Source organism: Henckelia pumila, chromosome 3 (assembly GCF_033568475.1).
Source record: "Henckelia pumila isolate YLH828 chromosome 3, ASM3356847v2, whole genome shotgun sequence".
In the NCBI taxonomy this organism is placed as follows: domain Eukaryota; kingdom Viridiplantae; phylum Streptophyta; class Magnoliopsida; order Lamiales; family Gesneriaceae; genus Henckelia; species Henckelia pumila.
In genome coordinates, this window is record NC_133122.1 from 178,389,695 (window position 1) to 178,408,805 (window position 19,111).

At 35.0% G+C, this 19,111-nt stretch overlaps 5 protein-coding genes across 7 annotated transcripts; 2 read left to right on the forward strand and 3 right to left on the reverse strand.

Annotated features, from left to right (window-relative positions):
* Positions 1–2,404: 2,404 nt before the first annotated feature.
* Positions 2,405–4,378, reverse strand: LOC140890968 (uncharacterized). The gene is made up of 3 exons (XM_073299157.1): positions 3,910–4,378; positions 2,659–2,858; positions 2,405–2,595 (listed from the first exon to the last, which is right to left on the reverse strand). Exons 1-2 carry the CDS (start codon positions 4,231–4,233, stop codon positions 2,682–2,684), a joined length of 501 nt encoding a protein of 166 aa, XP_073155258.1. The 5' UTR covers positions 4,234–4,378; the 3' UTR covers positions 2,405–2,595; positions 2,659–2,681.
* Positions 4,379–4,487: 109 nt separating this feature from the next.
* LOC140890969 (uncharacterized) lies at positions 4,488–7,795 on the forward strand. 3 transcript variants are annotated; one of them, XM_073299160.1, is made up of 4 exons: positions 4,488–4,670; positions 6,200–6,324; positions 7,233–7,312; positions 7,452–7,795. In XM_073299160.1, the coding sequence occupies exons 2-4, from the start codon at positions 6,214–6,216 to the stop codon at positions 7,519–7,521; spliced, it is 261 nt and encodes an 86-aa protein (XP_073155261.1). In that variant the 5' UTR covers positions 4,488–4,670; positions 6,200–6,213; the 3' UTR covers positions 7,522–7,795. The 3 variants fall into 3 exon arrangements, with proteins under 3 accessions (XP_073155261.1, XP_073155260.1, XP_073155259.1); XM_073299159.1 differs by having other exon boundaries at positions 4,492–4,670; positions 6,212–6,324; XM_073299158.1 differs by having other exon boundaries at positions 4,493–4,670; positions 6,209–6,324.
* An 870-nt stretch (positions 7,796–8,665) lies between these two features.
* Positions 8,666–13,247, reverse strand: LOC140887236 (glutamate receptor 3.5-like). The gene is made up of 6 exons (XM_073294354.1): positions 12,803–13,247; positions 11,178–12,517; positions 10,723–11,000; positions 10,459–10,490; positions 9,945–10,354; positions 8,666–9,357 (listed from the first exon to the last, which is right to left on the reverse strand). Exons 1-6 carry the CDS (start codon positions 13,095–13,097, stop codon positions 8,908–8,910), a joined length of 2,805 nt encoding a protein of 934 aa, XP_073150455.1. The 5' UTR covers positions 13,098–13,247; the 3' UTR covers positions 8,666–8,907.
* A 2,103-nt stretch (positions 13,248–15,350) lies between these two features.
* On the forward strand, positions 15,351–15,956 carry LOC140890050 (3'-5' exonuclease-like). Its single transcript, XM_073297799.1, has one exon. It carries the CDS (start codon positions 15,351–15,353, stop codon positions 15,954–15,956), a length of 606 nt encoding a protein of 201 aa, XP_073153900.1.
* Positions 15,957–16,328: 372 nt separating this feature from the next.
* On the reverse strand, positions 16,329–18,437 carry LOC140893380 (4-alpha-glucanotransferase DPE2-like). The gene is made up of 4 exons (XM_073302442.1): positions 18,315–18,437; positions 17,337–17,534; positions 16,761–16,854; positions 16,329–16,666 (listed from the first exon to the last, which is right to left on the reverse strand). Exons 1-4 carry the CDS (start codon positions 18,408–18,410, stop codon positions 16,458–16,460), a joined length of 597 nt encoding a protein of 198 aa, XP_073158543.1. The 5' UTR covers positions 18,411–18,437; the 3' UTR covers positions 16,329–16,457.
* Between the last annotated feature and the right edge of the window lie 674 nt (positions 18,438–19,111).

The window sequence follows — 19,111 nt, forward strand, 5'->3', positions numbered from 1 at the left end:
AATTGATTATTTTTTACAAAAAAAATACACAACGCACGATGGTATTGTGCTTACCTACAACAGAATATCCATGTCCCATATATTTGAACGGGATATAACATAATTAAACTAGGAAAACTTTTCACCGACTTGAAGATAAAAATTAAATCTAATACAATCAACATTAAAAAAAAAAAAAGAAAAAGAGTCGTGTATGGTCAAGAGATCGATGGAAGTAACTAGTAATAATAATATTAAATATTTTGACATCTCGATGTGCGTGAATCGAAGATATATGAATCCATTCCCGGCCAACAATCAACTAGTTGTCACCACTCACGGTTCCAAATTATTCGATGCCAATATCTTATTTATTTACAATCGTTCGTGTCCTTTTCATCCATGCACATATGTTTCCTCGAGTTTGGTGAATATAAATAGTTATATTTTTTGTTGAAACTTTATTTTGGCGAAATTAGCCATTTGCATTGATTTGGAGTCTAAGAAAATAAAAATAAACAAAATTCAAGCCATTGCAGGAGTAAAACATAAAAAAACATATTTTATTATTTATTATACATATAAAAAAAGTTAAATCATTTTTTTTGTATATAAATGCATATCAAACAGCATCTTTAATTTTGGTCCGTCGAATATATATCATGCAATTTGTACTTCAGTCTTCAACTCATGTGAACAATGAATTGAATAGCTTGTGTCCCAATCCCACCAACACTACCATGTTCAAGATTGAGCTGTTTTTACAAAAACAATGGCATTTTCCGATAAAATACTTTTGTCACTATTATATCTTTTAGGAAGAGCAATTGACGGTAGGCATTCATCCATAATATGGCTTAATTTTCATTTCTTTTGCAACTATTATTTGATTTCACACCCTAAATATCTCATCGAGTGGCTAGAAATAACTCCCACGTGATGCAGTATCCAGTCGTATAAATTTTAGTTTTTTAAATTTATAAATTAATAGTTTTTTTTCCTCCGTGACACGCTGGTAGATTTTAGGGCTTGAGTCGAAGTTCAAAATAATTTTGCAAACTTTTTAAAAATTATTTAAGAGAGTTTTTGAAAACTAAATATGTAAAATACTATAGACTAAGTTATAAGAAAAACATAAGAAAAACATATACGGTTAAAAACATTATAATGTCATTAAATAATAAAATAAAATATTATAAATAATCATTTAAATAATACTTTGCTATTTTATCAGTAAAAACATCAATTATTTGATAAAATATGAAACTCAAAACAATGAATGCACCGGTATGAAGAAATTTTTTAGATTATACCTAATCATGCCCACAAATAAAAAATATCACAAACATTTCAATAAAAAAATAGAAAAATTAGAAAATAAAAATAAAAATAACATGTAATTAGTTTATGAAATCCAAAAATCAATAATAAAAGAGAGTGATTAAAGTTTTGAAAACCAAGAGTCACCTCCATTAATTATCATGCGATGAAAGATAGCATGAAGATGACAAAATTGCAATAATACTATTTTTTTTGGAAAAATCATGAAATTTTTTTAAAAAATTTATGACACACATACACTAATAATAATTTATTAATTTTTTGGGCCCTCTTTTGAACCTGGGTCTGAGGCGATGGACTCACTCGCCTCATGCCAGGTCCGGGCGACCGGGCCTGATTGTTACTATAAGATAATAATTTACCGAAATTAAGCAATAGTTAAGTATAATATTTTCGTAAACTATGAATAGATTATTACATCGAGAAGTTGTGTTTCCTCATGCCGTGAGCTACAAAGATGTATTTTGAATATTTTTATGTTATATTTTAAAAACTTGAGATAGTTAAATTTTACGTACCAAAGATGTATATAATATTGTGAAAGAGTCAAATATTAATTTATTGGTTAGTTAATCTCTTTTAATTAATAATTTTTTTTATATCAATGATATAGTATATATATAGATTCTATTGTATTGTTCTTCCGTTATGAAAAGGTTAATTTTTGCCTCCTTTATTTGCTATGGATTTTTCATGGATTTTTTTTTTTTTTAAAATTGGTGGAAAAAATTGTTATAATAGAGTCTCAGACTTGAGATTTTATTTCAAACTTATTACTTTGATGATAGATGAGTTACAAGTCATCGACTTTTTCCATGAAATTTTATTTTTATACAAAATCTTTAATCAGTATTTTTCATAATGTTACGTTTCACAGCTATCGATCAAACGTGTTTATTAATTTATTTTAGTCAAATATATTTGATTGGATTGTTTTCCTTTTGTCAGTATATCCTTTATACTTAACTCCAATTTGCCAATTGTCGTTCTATGCCAAAATGAATCAAGACTGACTGAATGATTGCATATTCGGTGAAAAATACCGTGTTAGCATTTAGGAAATAGCCAACATGATCGAGAGATTGCCGCCTTACAAGAAAAATGTCATAACTGATAACAAGGTAACTCAAATCTTTCTCGTCCCAACAAAGTAATCCGTCACAAACCGAACATTTTGCCACACCATTCCATTTCGAACAATACAGAAGATTGAATAACTAAGTTAACATAAAGAGAGCAAATGAAATCCTCGTTCTGAAACTCAGATTTGTGGACCTAAAGTTATTTTCAAATGTTAACACAGAAACTCAGTAGAGAAAATATGGTCATTGGCTATACTGGAGAGGGCCTGTGGCTTGATTTCAAGCTCTCTTCTTTTGATTTATGGCAGGTCTCTTTCCGATTGTCACGCTCTTGACCGTCTTAGTGGTCAGACCTCGCAAGAAAGCTAAAAGACCGAACCCCAGAAATGGGAAATACATCATCATCAGTTTATCAGAAGCTCGGTTTGACAATGTCATCTCAGAGAGTATGGCGACCTGAATCCAAACACAGACGAGGTGAGAAAGGGGCAAAAATTTCCACATATGGTTCTGTTATAAAAAAACGTGGATATAGACACCGTGGAATAGGCTTCATCTTTTGTCCACCATAAGCACGACTAAAAGAAAAAAAAATTCATATGGCCTAGAGCCACATTATATAGTAAAATCATTGAGTTTTACTAATAATGCTAACATGTTTCTTTTAATTCTGCTGATCATGTCATCGTTGGGAAATCCATCTTAAATAATGGTCAAATTCAGATTTATGTTGGATACTGTTTTAAATTATGTATACCATCGGCGGTAGCCCAGTAATATGTGCTTTCCAAAAAGACATGATTTGTTCTTTTCAAAGGGAGACCAACCCAAACCTTCAAAGGTGTACCAATTCAAATTTACAACCTAGAGATGTAGGTGAGTGTGTGTCAATTCATGTTGGAGTGATACTAGACCACACCCCTGATTTGTTTCATTCTTGCAAGAGATCATATTCACACATGAATAGAATAAAGAACCACAAGTTTTAAGGAACGCGCCGAAATGGGATCAAGAAAATAGATAGTCATTCGTTGCAACTTGCAAACCATACAACTCCATCGGCCATAAATGAAAGCGATGAATGAAGAAATACACCAACTTCCACCAAGAAAAAAATATACAGCTTCTGCAGTAGCTGGTGCCCCATCAATCAAATCCATGATCAATTATAAACCCATTAATAAATCCCACATATAATTAGAACAAAGAATTTTAAAAAAATTAACAAAGAATAACCAAAAACTAGATCAAAGGTTACTAGTGATCTTATAGTAGATAACCAACTGGCTTATAAGTTTCGCATAGATTCCGTCTAATGTCTGACATTCTCATACATCCAAGCAACTAATCAATCATGAATCCATGAATTTAATGGAGTGGCAATGTGAGGCAATTAGATGCATCGAACATCCAACAAAAAGTCAAACTTTTCCAGCAAAATACGCATTTTCACTCGCACAGCGGAAGGACGAACAAACGACAGGAAGAACTAATTTTGAAACTGTACCATTGAGGTGAAAACGGAGACCCCATAAATCAAACAGGTGGTGTTCAACCAAGATTTTCCAGCCGCAATGCCGTACAAACAGGCAATAGAGAGAGGCCACTGGAAGAGAAGCTCCAGCCAAACAATCCCTACGAAGAAATGGGGTTTCTCGGAAACCAAATAATCTCCATATTGGGTAGCATACCAGCTCTTCAGCTCCACCAAAAAGGATGGAAATAGGTGTTGAGGAAGGCATGTTTGGGCATCAATAAGTGGCGCTGCAATGGCTATTATGAGGAAGAAAACGAAGAGTATTGCATCCACAAGTTTGCAGAATGCGCCCATTTTCTTTTAGTCGAGGATGAATATTTCTTCGGATTCAAAATCTTTTGACGTTAAGTCTACTTCACTTTATTTTCTTGGAAAAGGATCGATCTGAATCTATCTGATGATGTTTGCTGAACATGTGCGGGACTTATTCCAGTTTTCTCTCGAGTCCTTTTATTTTGCACTATTTGCATCTACGCACCTGTAATGTCGGAAAATGCATATTTGTGTATAGTGATGGATTGGGCTTTGGTTGTCGGCCCATGCATAATTAAAAAAATTCAATTTGCCCTTGCCCTAGCTTTTGAATCAGGCGAATCGAAGAAAACCAACGCCAGTTTCCTGCGGTGCATCATCGCCGGAATCTTACATCCATAGCCTTGGCCATAGCATTGTCGGAATACTTCTCTTTTTCTCTATCTGGAGCCGCGACGGCTTAGACATTTACGCCAGAGGTAAGGGGACGGCTCTTTTCTTTCAGCTGAATACTCATTATTCTCATGTATATTCTTGCCGAATCCACTAAATTTTCACCCATTGGTGTCTATCTCGGTCTGGTCTGGAAAGATTCGATTTTTGTTTTCCGAGTTTGAAAGGTGTACGGAGGAAATGGATTTGAAATTCATATATTTTGATTAGTTTTATTGTTTATTGTAAAACTGTTGATCATATCTTACATTCACATCTTGCATATTCAATGTACATTGGGTGAACTTGAAATCCGTATGTTTGAAATTCAATCCAATCGCAACCTAGGTTCTTTTCAATATAATTAAACAATAGGAATGCTATTTTGATCTGGAGATAACGGTAGGCGGTTTAGGTAGTGAATTCGTGTCGGCTTCTTCAAAACATTTTTTTTGCCAGTGAACTTTTTTTGAATACCAATTTAGTTTCAACGAAGTAGCTCATTAAAAAAATTGGAAAAGTTCCAGTTAATGCTAATACGCGGGGAGAGAACATATTACAGCAAACAATATAAACCATGAAAGATGAGATGAAGGCAAAAATTATAGACTGTGCGGCCTTTTTCTGTAGTTGCTGAGTGTAGGCTGATAGTTTCGTAATCATGTCAGAAACACTCTAAAAACATACTAATTTATAGTTTCAACGTGACTTGATTCTTAAAGTTGAGTTCAAGCATATTTCCTTCTCCTAAAATGCATGAAACGTTATAGAAAGCTGCAGTTTTTGCATTGTATTTAAGTCCATATAATTTCTATTCCTTTTCATTTTAAACCCGGAAAATTTTGTTACGGACCGAATTAATCGATTTTATTCGGTTTGATTTTTGACGAAAATTCTGTCAGTTCAGTTGGGCAGAAGGAAAATTTCAGTTTTGTCTGTTCGGTTTTGACCTAAATGCTAACCCCTAACATTCATTCGTATATATATGTACGTGATCACGGCTACAATTTGATGTTTATTTTTTAAATATAACTAGAGAATGGGATTCTTGCATTCAATTCCCATGTGTTAGTTGTATTTGGTAATGGTACTTACCACATTTGTTTAGTTCAAAAATTATAACATGATAGGAAGGTAAGTGTCATTCATTAAATACAAGACATTGGAGATGAATGCAAAAAAACTCATTAAAGAATTGTATGAAGTTGGGGTCTTTATTTTTGTTTCAAGTCAATTTTTAAGCTTTTTAGCGTAGAGAAATTTATTAATTGAAGAATTTTATATTATATAATATTAGATAAAAGAAATTTTGGGCTCTATGAGTTTGATTATAAATAAATAAACAAATATTCTGATCTTTACGCATTAAGTTTTATGGTTTTTAATATATATCTAGAGCCTATTGAGTCCCTTGATATAGTCAAAATATGATGGATTGGTTTCGCACTTGACTGATAGCATAAGGTGTGGTTTTGAATTATCACAAGTTCGAAAATAAAAATAAAGTAAGTGCTTGTTTACCGATTTGTATCGCGAAGCCCGCACCACATCAGTTGACCAGAGCCTCATATTTGAGTTGTAACAGCAGAAATGAGTGAAAGGCCAGTGCCCAGAAGGGAGAGTCCATGGGGAATGCCTGAGGGAGAGCACAGGCAACCTAAAGCACACCGGTGCAATGATCGTGCTGAAGATGTTATTCAGGTAATATATATTAGCAAAATCGAAGTTTTGATTTCTGCTTATTATGCTGTAGTGTGAAATTCGATGACTAGATGTTAGTGATTTGGCATGTTGGTTCTATTTGCTTCTTTCTTTTTTGGTTAATTTTTTTCATGTTAAGGGTGGAGGAATTGTGATAATTATGTTCTTGGATTTTCTTTTGAGCTACAAATATGGATGTTTGAAACTTGTAATCGATTTGGGGCTCCATTTTTTTTAAAATGGGATCTTAGAGAATGTGGTATAAAGTCATTGAGATTTTTCGTGCTCTTGAAAGATTTGCAAGACTTTGAGCATTATGATGTACTCTTTGCAAAGCAAGGTATTTCCTTGGCAGCATGGCATGGTGGAAATTTATGTTTGGAAATGAGTTTTGTTTTGAAAAGATTTATTGTGCAAGATCTTTTCGAGACAACCAGATTGAAGGGTATAAATGATAACTGAATTAAGTTGTGTGGATATTCATTCTTTAATATGTGCATGAAAGATCAATGCATGAATATTAACTTAGTCACAAGTGCAAATAGTTATTGCAGCTTTATTCAAAAACAAATACTCGTGTTCCCTTCAGTTCTATGAAGATAATTTTGCTAAATTTCTGTAATACCTTCTCTGTTTCTGAAACGTTTCATCTTCTATTGATGATCAGAAATACTGTGTTGATATCATATCTAAGATTTAAAATCACTATGAATTATTTGACTTGACTATGATTGTAATAATCTTTTATAGGAAATTTAACTTTATTTGACTTGACTACTGGAGTTTGAGTGACAAATTATACTTGAAATCCTTTTTGTCTGGGCTCACTTTCTTTACCTATTGGTTAAATTGGCATTAGGAATTGATTATTGTTTCGGATTTTCATTGTCTGCCTCTGTATTTTGTAGGCATGTTTTGAAGGCAATCCTTTCAAAACTGTTCCTGGACCTTTCAAGCTATTTTGGCGGTGCATGAGGTCCAAACCTGGGTATGATCGATATAAAACTCTTCTGTCTCTCAAGTTCATATATTTGAATGTCACTTAGTTCAATTGTCCTAAACTTTGAGAAGTAGCAATGCCCTTGCCTTATCATCTGAGAATTGAATGATATTCTACTGATATACAGGGAGGAACCTACTGAGCCTTTCTATCACTTGGAATTAGATCCCCCTACACGAGAAGTGAAACTCGAGTAGACAAAATCAAGAGTTCATTTCTCGATATCCATTATGGTGGTGAACTGGTGATGTAATTCCAACTGTTTGAGAGAGTGATTCCTAAGTAATGCAGATATTGTTTCAACCTCTTTTTAGAAGGAATAATTACACACGATGGGCAATATTCCTGTCACTGCTCTAGCAAGTCCAGTTATTTTGAGTCGGTAATTTGGTTAGTCTTTTGTACGCTCGAGTACATGTGAAGTTGGTCAACTTATATATCAAGGTTTATGCTGCTATAAACTTTTTAATATACTTGATCTTCTGAAAATATAGCTTTTTTTGCCAATTGTACACTGTATTTTGGTCAGCGTTTTGGAAAAGTGTATAGAGATAATTTGAATGTTTTGGAGTTTCTTCATAATACTGGTAACAAGCATAGTTAAATTTTTTTATCTTTTTTAAAAAAGGTAACAATCATTTGAAAAAAAGAACTAGACGACTATTCCAAACCGATTTCAGATGTATTGGCAGAACAATGCTTGCACAAGACCAAAAAGAAAAAGAAAATGAAAGCAGTGTGAATTGAAGAATCAACACTATGAACTCCCATTTTCACTGTTTTTTTTTTAAACAAGAACTTCCATATGATAGACAATGCAGTAGATCGTTGGTTACAACATGTTTCAAAGGCCTAGGAATAGCATCCATACAATGATGTAAAGTAGCTTGTGGTGCACCAAGGCATAGTCCTCGGATTGTCCTTGCGATAGGGTCGTAAAGCTTTTTCCACTCCCACTTTCACCTCAATAATTTCCGTTGGCCCGTTTGGATACAAAAGTATTTTGCTTTAAAAAATGTTTTTTTTTAAAGTTGGTTTTTAAAAGTGTTTGTCTTTAAATAAAAACTGTAATAATTTTGTGTTTGGATAAATAAATGAACATCAGTTTTTAAAAAAAAAAATTTGAGTTGTTGGAAAAGCATTTGAAAAGCTAGAAATAAGTGTTTTTAAATGCACTTTCAAATCTATCCGAACACGTATAAAATAATAAAAAATACTTTTTTAATAAAAAAAAAAAAGAAAAGAAAAGAAGCATTTTTTGTCCATTAGTTTCTCAATCCAAATTCCAAACGCACTTTGAGAGATGATAAGCAAGCTTTGAAACATCATAATCTAACATGGAGATAAAACAGTATCAAACTCTAAGATCACACAAAGAATCAACCTTTGTATTTGATTATTCATAAATATTTCCTCTTTAAGTCGTATAAACTGCTATTTGCACGGCATGATATGTTTTATCCCTCCTATTTCATCCTTCAACGGCAGGGACAACACAATTACACCAACTAGATTTATCATCTGTACTGGAAATATGCATCATAAAGAAGAAACTCGGAAACGTCGAAACAAAACCATATCGACTACGCTAGCTCCTCAGAACTGTGACTGGCACGCCTCCTGGAATCTCCGCCATTTCTTTCAGGCATTTCATTAGTTCCGGCCTCTCTCTTGTCGAAAAAGCCAATCAAATCTTTGAAGCTAGAGGCCAGGTAGGTACGCCTAACAGAACTTGAAACTTCAGTCCCTTCATCATCCTGCTGCTCTCCCTCTGCATTATTATATCTGTTGTATTGCATGCAGACCCTACAAAAAAACACGGCTAGTGCAATAAAGCAAACAACAACGCATATGAGAAACAGGCCCCGGAAGCTCATGAGAGAGAGCTGGTTGTCATCTTCAGAATTGATTTGACTCGCGCATTCTGTTCTTGAGAACCATTTGTCATGGATTCTTTGGAGTTCGCCGCTTTCTGATAGTTGCAGTATAGCCGTCGATAAATCTACAGCCAATGGCGAGTCTCTTTGGAATGCCTGGGGAGATAATTCATTAGGGGAAGTTAGAATGGATTTTATCTACATATATACAACAAGGGCTAGTCAAACACTTTTGAAGGATCGAGGAAACGTTTACTATAGTCGGTGACAATGGTACAGATAAATCTTTTAAATTTTACATGAGCTTTAGCACCACATTTTTATCATTTTGTCATATAGATAAATAGCTACGCAGGACACATGGGGCAATTAATTCTAGCCGATCCATTTTTCTCCCAACACCAGCGCCGACTAGCAACCTATGTTGGGAAAAGTGATCTTGGTTTTGATATCAATGGTTTATCAATATACCAAATTATATATTGTTAATGCTAATAGTGGAACTCAAGTCTTGTAGATTAGACAGCGAGCTATGCGTCTATTTTTCGACTGTTTTGCCATATAAGCAGCCAAATAGGATAGAAGGGGGAACTAATGCCACCCAAACAGCCACTTTTTTCATTGGGAACCTGCCACTTCAACATAATGCAAAGAGTAGAATGTGATCCACCCTTATCACGACGTCAGAGTTTGGACAAGGATTAATGGCCTATTACTTCAAATTCAAATATAAATGTACTTACAAATCCCCAGCCACTTTTTGTGAATTCCTGCCCCACAATGGTGAATTCGCACTTCGTGTAGGACAAGAGTAGCTCGATGTAAGCAAGCTCATCAACAACGGCAGCAACTCCACCTCCGGTTGGACCAAGTTGAAGGAAATTAATATAATCATCTCGTCTTTTCAGTATTAGGAGCCTTGACTCTGCTATGTTTAGTTGATCAAGAAGATATCTATATGCAAAAGACCCATCCTGGACTCCTATTGGATCTGAACTTGAGATCAAGGAGTCAATTCCTTGAATTCCTGTTGAAAGCTGCTGCACTGTGAGTATTGATGTCAAACTAGCCGTATAGCTCGAATTGACAATTAACACTACAAAGAGCCAGAAGAGCAGCACCAATCGTCCTAATGTGCTTACTGTGTCTTCTCCTGCATTTCAATCAATGTTAAAGCATTGGTAAACTCAAGCACAAGCAAGAAAATCAGCACACTCACACAGATATTCAGAAGGGAGAAAACTCGAATGTACTTACTGTGAGAAGAAAACATTGTTGAGAAACTAAACCTGAAAGACAAAACACAATCTTGTAAAAATCCTATGAAAAATTAAATAGTACTATGTAAATATCCAAATAAGTGAAATTTTAAGCATTTGCAGCTATTTGTTTTTGTAATTCCATCAAAGTCGCAAACTTTTAATAAATTCTTGATTGTCAAATCTTTCACCTCCAACAGAATTGAAAGAAGTGTCGATTTCAGAGAGTTTTATATACTGAAGGTTTTCTATAAATACTAACCAAATGATGGTAACAAGTTGTTGACGAGGAGTACCGCGGAACTGGGTATTTGTCCGATGTTCAAGAATCCAAATAACAGATCCCACGAAAAGAAAAAGGATCCCAGTCACAGCCCACATTTGCCAACTAAATGGCAGAAGGAAAGACCACGGACTATATTTGTTCTCCTTAACTGGAGCAACTACAACGAGCCCGGATTCCATGTAAGGCTGTGTAAAGTCTACAATCCTTGTTCTATTTGTCGTAATAGTCACATCCCCTACAGCTGCATCATATTTCTGTCAAAGGCCCCTAAAATAAGTTTCACCATCCCATGCCAAAAAAAAATCATAAACCATAACAATGTTCAAACAGCAGTTCCAAGTTTAATGATGTTTCAATTTGTTGTACAATATATGGCAGAATATAGGCAAACAGATTTAAGTTTTGATTAACTTTGGTATGAGAGTACTTACTTTTTGTGCCACATCATTAACAAGATCTTTATATGAAGGGTTTCTTCGACCGTCACCGTACAAGATATATTGGTGAGGAACAGGATATGGCAACAACTGAATTGCAGCTTCAAATACATCGATACAATATCCTTTGACCCCTAAAGCTCCATTATCTTTTGTTACAAATTCAGTAAAAGCTACCCTATAAGGCGCTGCGATTTGTAAAGGCTTCCCGTTATTTGGAAATACCCATCCCCGAGGCTTTGTTGTAGTTTCACCAGGCCAAATGACAGGATAAAGTTGTTGGTTACTGGTGGAAATGTTCGGTGGCTTTGTGTACAACGTTTCTGGAGGAACAATAGAAAGACCAGAGTAATTTGACCAATAACCAAGCCTCCGAAATCCGCTTCCACCAATGTTAAGAACATCAAATGCTGGATGAATCAAGTTCCTCTCCAAATCAAACCCAATTTGTCCTGTTACACCGGTAAAGTTGGTTGCCGTAAGAATTTGGAGCAACTCAGGGCCTTGATCAAAACTTTGGAGGTATGTTGAATGGAGGACACTATCATTTGTGTGAGCCAATCTTGGATCATCAGAAAAACTTATAGTTCCACCACTTTTCAAGAAAGCATCGAGTGCTCGGGCTAATAACCACAAAGAATCATAGGCATACAGAGCATAGGAATTAAACTTCGAGGAACGTGTATCCTTTAAGTTGAACCACTGAGAAGTAAATCTCGTTTTGAGATCAGAATCGGGGATGTGATGGCGAAAAGCTACAACTCCCTGCAGAAGATTGGTTGTGCCAGGATCAATGGCTGCTGCAGAATCTAGAAGACATGGAAGCCAATCAGTAGCAATCCAAACGTAACCATTGCTCATCATTTGAAGTTCCTTGGCTACTGAAAAGATAGTAAGGCCAGAATCCGGATTCACATGTACTACCAAAACCCTTGATTCCATCATGTTCACTCCTGCCAACAATTCTTCAATGTCACTTCTTGAAGCTCCTGGAGGAAATGCAGCCTTATACGAAATCTTGGAACGTTTTTTTGCAAGTGCATCACCTAACACAGAAATCCCATTTCTACCATAATCATCATCGACATAGATCGCAATCACTTCTCTCCAACCAAAATATTCCACAAGACCAGCTATTGCATGCATTTGGAAATAATCGCTTATAGTAGTACGGAGAAAGTACGGGTATTGTAGAGCAGAAAGACTCGGATCCGTGGCACCAAATGACAAAAGTGGTATATGAAGTTCATCAACGATGCCTGAAATTACATGAGCTATCCCGGAGGACTGTGGACCTATCGCCGCAACAACATTTCTCCCCATCAGCTGTATAGCTACATGAATTGCAGCCAAAAGAAACTATCATCAAACCACACAACAGGTGATCTTCATTAAAGCTATTCCACTTTAGCCAATTTTCCATGACAGTCGCAGACTTGGCATCACGGATACATATTATTCAAACCAAGTAACAGAATTTGATGAATTTGGCATGGTTCTTGATAATAAGACATTTGACTGGTGTTCAAGAAGTAAAAAGAACAAAATACATGTTTCAACTCTCAAACAATCAGGCAAATCTCCATAAAAATCTCAGTAAGAAGACAGAGAACCAATACCTTCCACAGTTCCCAGAAATGCACTGCAGTTGGTGTCCTGAAAGATGAAATTGAGCTCTGTATCCTGTAATATGGTAGCATCGGAGTTAACATCTTCCATTGCAGCAACAAGTGCTGGCCTCACAGACCGCCCAATAGCTGAGTTCAAAGTGAACAAAGCTCCAACATTTAACACTCTTTTCCCATCAGAAACCACAGTGGAATTTCCATCTACACAAATGATTCCTATGGGCACCAAAATCCAAGAAATCAACACCACCCAAAAACTCCTCGCATTCACCACATGGGCCTTCATTTTCCGATTACACCATCATTTTTTCAAGAAACTACACCAAGAATTATTTAGATAACATGCAGGTTAGAGATGGTGAAGAAGGCAAGACTTGTAAATTGGAAGAAGACGGGAAAGTCTTGTCGATCATTAAAAACCCAACCAAACAGGAAGTTTCTTTGATTTATATACAAAGTAATTTCACATTAATAGACACTAAGTTCATTGGCTTTTATACTAAAATGGTTTCGCACTAATACAGAGTTGACTTGCAGCCTCCTATCAGCATTTAACACGTGATGAAATAGACAGAACAAACAACACGACACTTTTCAACTGGACATAGAACCCAATCGCCAGTTTGGAAATGTGTCACCTAGCTAGATGATATAATCTTACATCGAAATAAGACTTGAAAGGAATTTTTATTATTAACTTAATTATTGATTAATTTAATTTTTTAAAAAAAACTTTAAATTATTAAATCTAACTTATAAAGAGCTAATAGCATTCGAACCCCTGTGAAAATCGTAATTTTCATAAAACCCCCTATAAAAATTTAATAAGCTAATAAGTTCTTGACCTTTTAAAATTTTTGCTCACATCATCCCACTAGCTCATGTTGTGATTGCATTCGCCGTGAATTATTTATGATATTTTAATGTCTTCTGACATGATTTGACCCAATTGTCATTTTTTTAAATAAATATTATTTTTCTTCCCTGCACTACGTTCGAATACATTTTTTTCAAAAATTTATATCCTTAAATATTCATTTTAAGAAAAATTACATTTAAATACTTGAGACACATCATTCAAAAATCAATATTGGTGACAACTTTTATAATATCACTTTGTATCAATATTTAATGATTTCTCAAAATTATGCAATATTACTCTAAAATAATATATAAATTTGTCCAAATATCTAATACATCATTAAAAATACAAATACAAATACTAAAGACAACATATGTAACATAAAATCATGTTAAAAATTTTCCCAAATCTAAAATATATATTATATGAATATTTAATTTTTATCTTATAAATTGATAATGTTACTCTTTAATTGATTAAATATATATTTGATAAATTCATTAATAGTTTCAATTTATAAATTAATTATCTAAAATATTAATTACTCAAAAAATTATAATTAAATATAAATATCATTAATATAAAAAAAATCCATAAAATTAAATATTAATTGTTAATCAAGTGATCATGTTTTGATTAAGTAAAACATGATTAAGGAATTATCGAAAGGTTCTAAGTTGTTCTAAAATGGATCCAGTCTGATTCATCTTAATATTTTTTCAATAATTCGTCTTTATTGAATTCATCTGCTTAAGTAGTGTTTTTTTAGTCTAAATATTTAATTATTCTTGTTCATCTTAATATTTTTCCAATAATTCTTATTTATCGAATTCAAGATTGAAATACATGACATATTTCTTGTCTTCATCTGCTACATATTGATGGACAAATATCTCAAATAATCTTTTTTTAAAGTAAAATAATAAAGTTATATACATGTTAATGTAGGCGGCCGTCTAGGCAAATTTTGAGACGCCTAAACGGCAATTAGGCGGTCTAGATGGTCAATTAATATAATAACTTTCAAAAATTTCAACTGTCTAAAAATTGGGGCGGTGGACAACCGCCTAGCGTCTAGGCGGTCCTAGGCGCCGCTTTTTATAACACTGAAGATAATATATATATGCCCCTAAGGGGGTGTCCAAGTTGGTGGAGTATGTGAACTTTTGGTCATAGGTCAAGAGTTCGATTCCCCCTGTCACACAGGGCTTGCCTAGTGAGGTTTACTTGACTAGCGTAGTTTGCAGGTTATTGCGTAAATTCGGAGGTTTACACAGAGCGCACCGAAAGGTAGTGGCTACGGGTTTCCAAGTCAAAAAAAAAAAAAGATAATATATATATAATAACTTTCAATACAAATTATTTAAACCCGATCTTTTAATGTTTTTTACGCACTAAACTTAAATTTTGGTATACGTTTATCTCTTTGTGTTCCATATATATAAACAAACATTTAAAAAAAAAAAAAAAGATATGGCAGAAGAGATAACATCCTTGTAGAAGTCTATATTTCAACCTTATTTTCCCAAAACTATTTAGTTTCCTATTGGAATTCATATTCAATTCACTCTATATATAATATTTACACAGGTCACCTTGATCGATATATATATTTCACACATTATTACAACAGCAAAATTGTTGATCTCCGGCCGATATATGCTACAAACCGTAAGCATGACAAATTCTTGCAACGTCGAATTCTACGATGAGAGCATCCACACTACCGTCACCGACGATCCGACTACCGTAAGCCTGTGGCTACGGCATACGCAATTCATCCACCGTCGTCTCCTCCACCTCATCGCCGGCCTCGACGTTGAGTGGCGTCCCAGTTTCACTAGCGGGGGACGGTACCCTGTCGCAGTGCTTCAAATTTGCGTGGGCCGTCGCTGCTTAATCTATCAAATGCTCTACTCTGGATACATTCCACACTCCCTCGCGCGGTTCATCGCGAATCCCTTCATCACTTTTGTGGGAGTGGGAGTGAAGGAAGACTTGAAAAAATTAGAGAGGGACTACGGATTGGGGAACCATGCAAAGTTCGTGGACTTGAGGGAGTTGGCGGCATATGTTTACGATAGAACGGAATTGCGGCTGGCGGGGTTGAAGTCTTTGGCGAATGTGGTGCTGGGGAAAGACATGGAGAAGCCCAAGGATGTGACGCTCAGCCGGTGGGATTACAGGCGGCTCACCACCGCGCAAGTCCGGTACGCTTGCCTCGATGCGTTTGTGTCGTTTGAAATCGGCAGAATATTGACAGCCTCAGTACTAATTACTTAGGTATAGGCCTATTATGCATGCAGCCGAGTAGTTAGATTTTACATTATTTGTTCCAAGCAGATCATAGCGTTACTCTTTAGCTAAATTTGCTTGCCAGAGTAGCTGTTCTCCTATTACATCCTGCAAAACTTGTATAAATTAATCGAATGTAAGGGGAAGTATTTGAATAATAATTTAATCAAATGGAAGATTAGTATTTGAATGATAGCTTAGTTAGTTATATTGAAATATATATATTTAATAGCCGTGAACAAATATTTTGGTTATTTCGAAATCTGCTGCATCAAACATCTCATATTACATGGGAGATGACAAATACTGAACAAGGAAAATTATCGGAACTACATGTATCTGCAAATTTAACAGAGGAACATGTTTTTATTAGCTTGAATATTTAAAAAATTCTAAAGTTACTCAAAGGGCGATCAATTAACAGCAAATTCAGTCATCTCGTACTTCGTTCATGGAACTCTGTCGCTACTTTCGGTGATCGAGCTTCCATTATACATTCACTGGATTATCAAACTGGGTTTCTCCTTTCCGAGTTTCTGCAGTCTTCTGCAATGTATCTAGATGTGTCGATGATTTGTCCGGCTGTGATTCGTCGTCGTCCAAAGGAGGGCACGATCTTCCGCTCGCTTGGACAAGATTTTTTATGGTGGTTATATGTTCTTTATCCTTCAGCAAGGATTCTAATGTAACGTGAACTCCTGAAAAAAAATGAAACAACACGATAATAACATGAGTCGCTTTCTGCGAGAAAAGGAAAAACAGGGGGAGACATGGTGAGAGAATGAAACATACGGTATCTCCAGTAGTGTTTTGGGTTCGAAGGGTCGTTTATTGTTTCCTCTACGGCTGGCCGTGTCATGTATTCTTCTTTCAGTGCTAGCAAATCCTGCAAGAGTTTTATACTAATATTAGTTTGTGAAGAATCAAAGAATGCCAGGCGGTTTGAAAAAAATACTTATAACATAATTATAAGTATGACATCTCTATCGCCAAAATTCAAGCAAGCTATAGGATCGAACGATTGACACTCAACCCAGAAAGCAATTGACGGTAAACATGCCATTCAAATCTTTTACCATGGATAAAAGCCCAAAGGGCATCTTTTACAATGGGTCAATTGTTGCTATCCATCACTGCCAACTCAAAATCACTTTAATGAAAAGCATGCATAGTAATCAGATAAAGTGAAACTTTCAAAGAAAACTGTGTTCTCGGTTTAAGAAAACATTGATTTTAGGACATGTACCCAGCAAATCCATTACTCGCAAGGTAATGTGCCAGCATGCTTAGCAGATGTGTCATTTGTTTCTTTGAAATATCATATTTAGAAATGCACACATGAAATAAACTGTAGATTGATTAATATACCTGAAGTGGGAAAATTGACCACATTGATGGCGCTTCAACATGCTGCCTCAATATGAAACGTGCGACCTCAGGAGTGCATTCATCGGGCGGCACCGAGTCAGTGCCTACAAAGGTCTTGAAATATCTGACTCGTCTTTCTTGATCTTCTTCCCACCAAGCACGCATAGTGGAACAGTTGTGACACGATGGAGCACATACCTGACAGACTCCAAAAATTACTAATCAGGGCAATGAAAGAGAATGACACAAATTTGTATTGTGGTAGGTATAATATTTTACTGCCTCTTTTGTGATTACAAAAACCGAAACTTACAATAGAGCATATGAGAGAACAGAATAAAGATTAAGAAATAACAAATTTATGCTTCCAAACTTGGCTTAAGACACTTAAAAAAAATACAAATTAAATAGAACGACCAAGACCAACTGCCCCGTAAATAACAAATCAAACATCTGCCAACTGTCAATGCCTGCTTGACATGCTCGAGTAGTCCTGGGAAAATTATGGTCTTCCAAGATCTCACACATTCTCGCCCATTGACCGAGGAAATAAGGAATAAGCTAGAGAAATGACTAAAAATACAAAAATCTAAACATGTATGCTCATTAAACCAGTCGAGTAAACCAAATGGTGAACTGGCTGGTGAGTCGCCATCCTCCCTAAAAAATTTTGCGGTAAATGTTCAAGATTTAATTTCTTGCTCATAGAAAGAGACTTGTGGCTCTGCCACCAGCTACTACAAGATTCCTCTCCCTGGATATGAGTATAAATACAACAAATAGCATTCACGCCAGACAATTTGTTATCGAGGAACAAAGAAAAATGATTTGAAAAGGGCTGTTTTCCAAAATCTAGGTGCTGACCAGGTTACAGAAATTTTATAACATAGCATAACAATTCAGGAAATACTCGAACTCAAAAGAATTCGCTAAACTATTTTATTGGATTACGTCAAAAAAATATCAAACCACCATTACCGTCATATAACTGTACTGAGAAGGAATACCAAACTCGAGACCAGATTCAGCGGGCATACGTTGAATGCGTAATCCAATTAAACCAAGTTCTTGCATCACCTAGATCAAAGTTACTTTCATCTTAATTTATATGTTGTTTTCAACTTTTCAAAACAAGTTATGTGTGCTTTTAACGTTCTAAATTTTTGTATCCCATAATTTTCAATTTTAAGTTAAAAACATTAATTTTCTAATTAATCATAATATTTTATAAAAAATATATAATGACTTCGTAGATTGTTATTTTAAAGTAGAATATTATTTATCATAATTAATGTTAGGATCGGTAAGGGGTGCTTAGAAGGGGTGAATGAACACTTTTAAATTTTCTTCTGAAAATGGCCTGAAACTGGTACTAACAACAATGCAGGTGAATCTCGTTCTAAATGGCAGAGCAGTAGTCTACTGAAGTAGTGCGAAAACAAACTACTGAGTTTGCTGAAGCTTGAAAAATAAATAGAATGATAACAACATATTTGTTTATAGAAGTTAGAAGAATAAAACCTTCTACGTTTCTCATTCTTTTGTTTTCAGAATGTATCACTAGAATATTTGATAAGTACGTACACGCTGGTACAAACCCATTTCAGTAGGACTTATCTACTGCCTACTGAAACTCCTATTACTCACAAAACTTTTACAACTCGAAACACTTCTGAAATAAAACTCTTCTCTCAAAAATTACAATGCTTATACTCTGATGAGAATTTTACAATGGATCAAGGGCATAAATGTGATCTGAAGATCTGATAATTCAC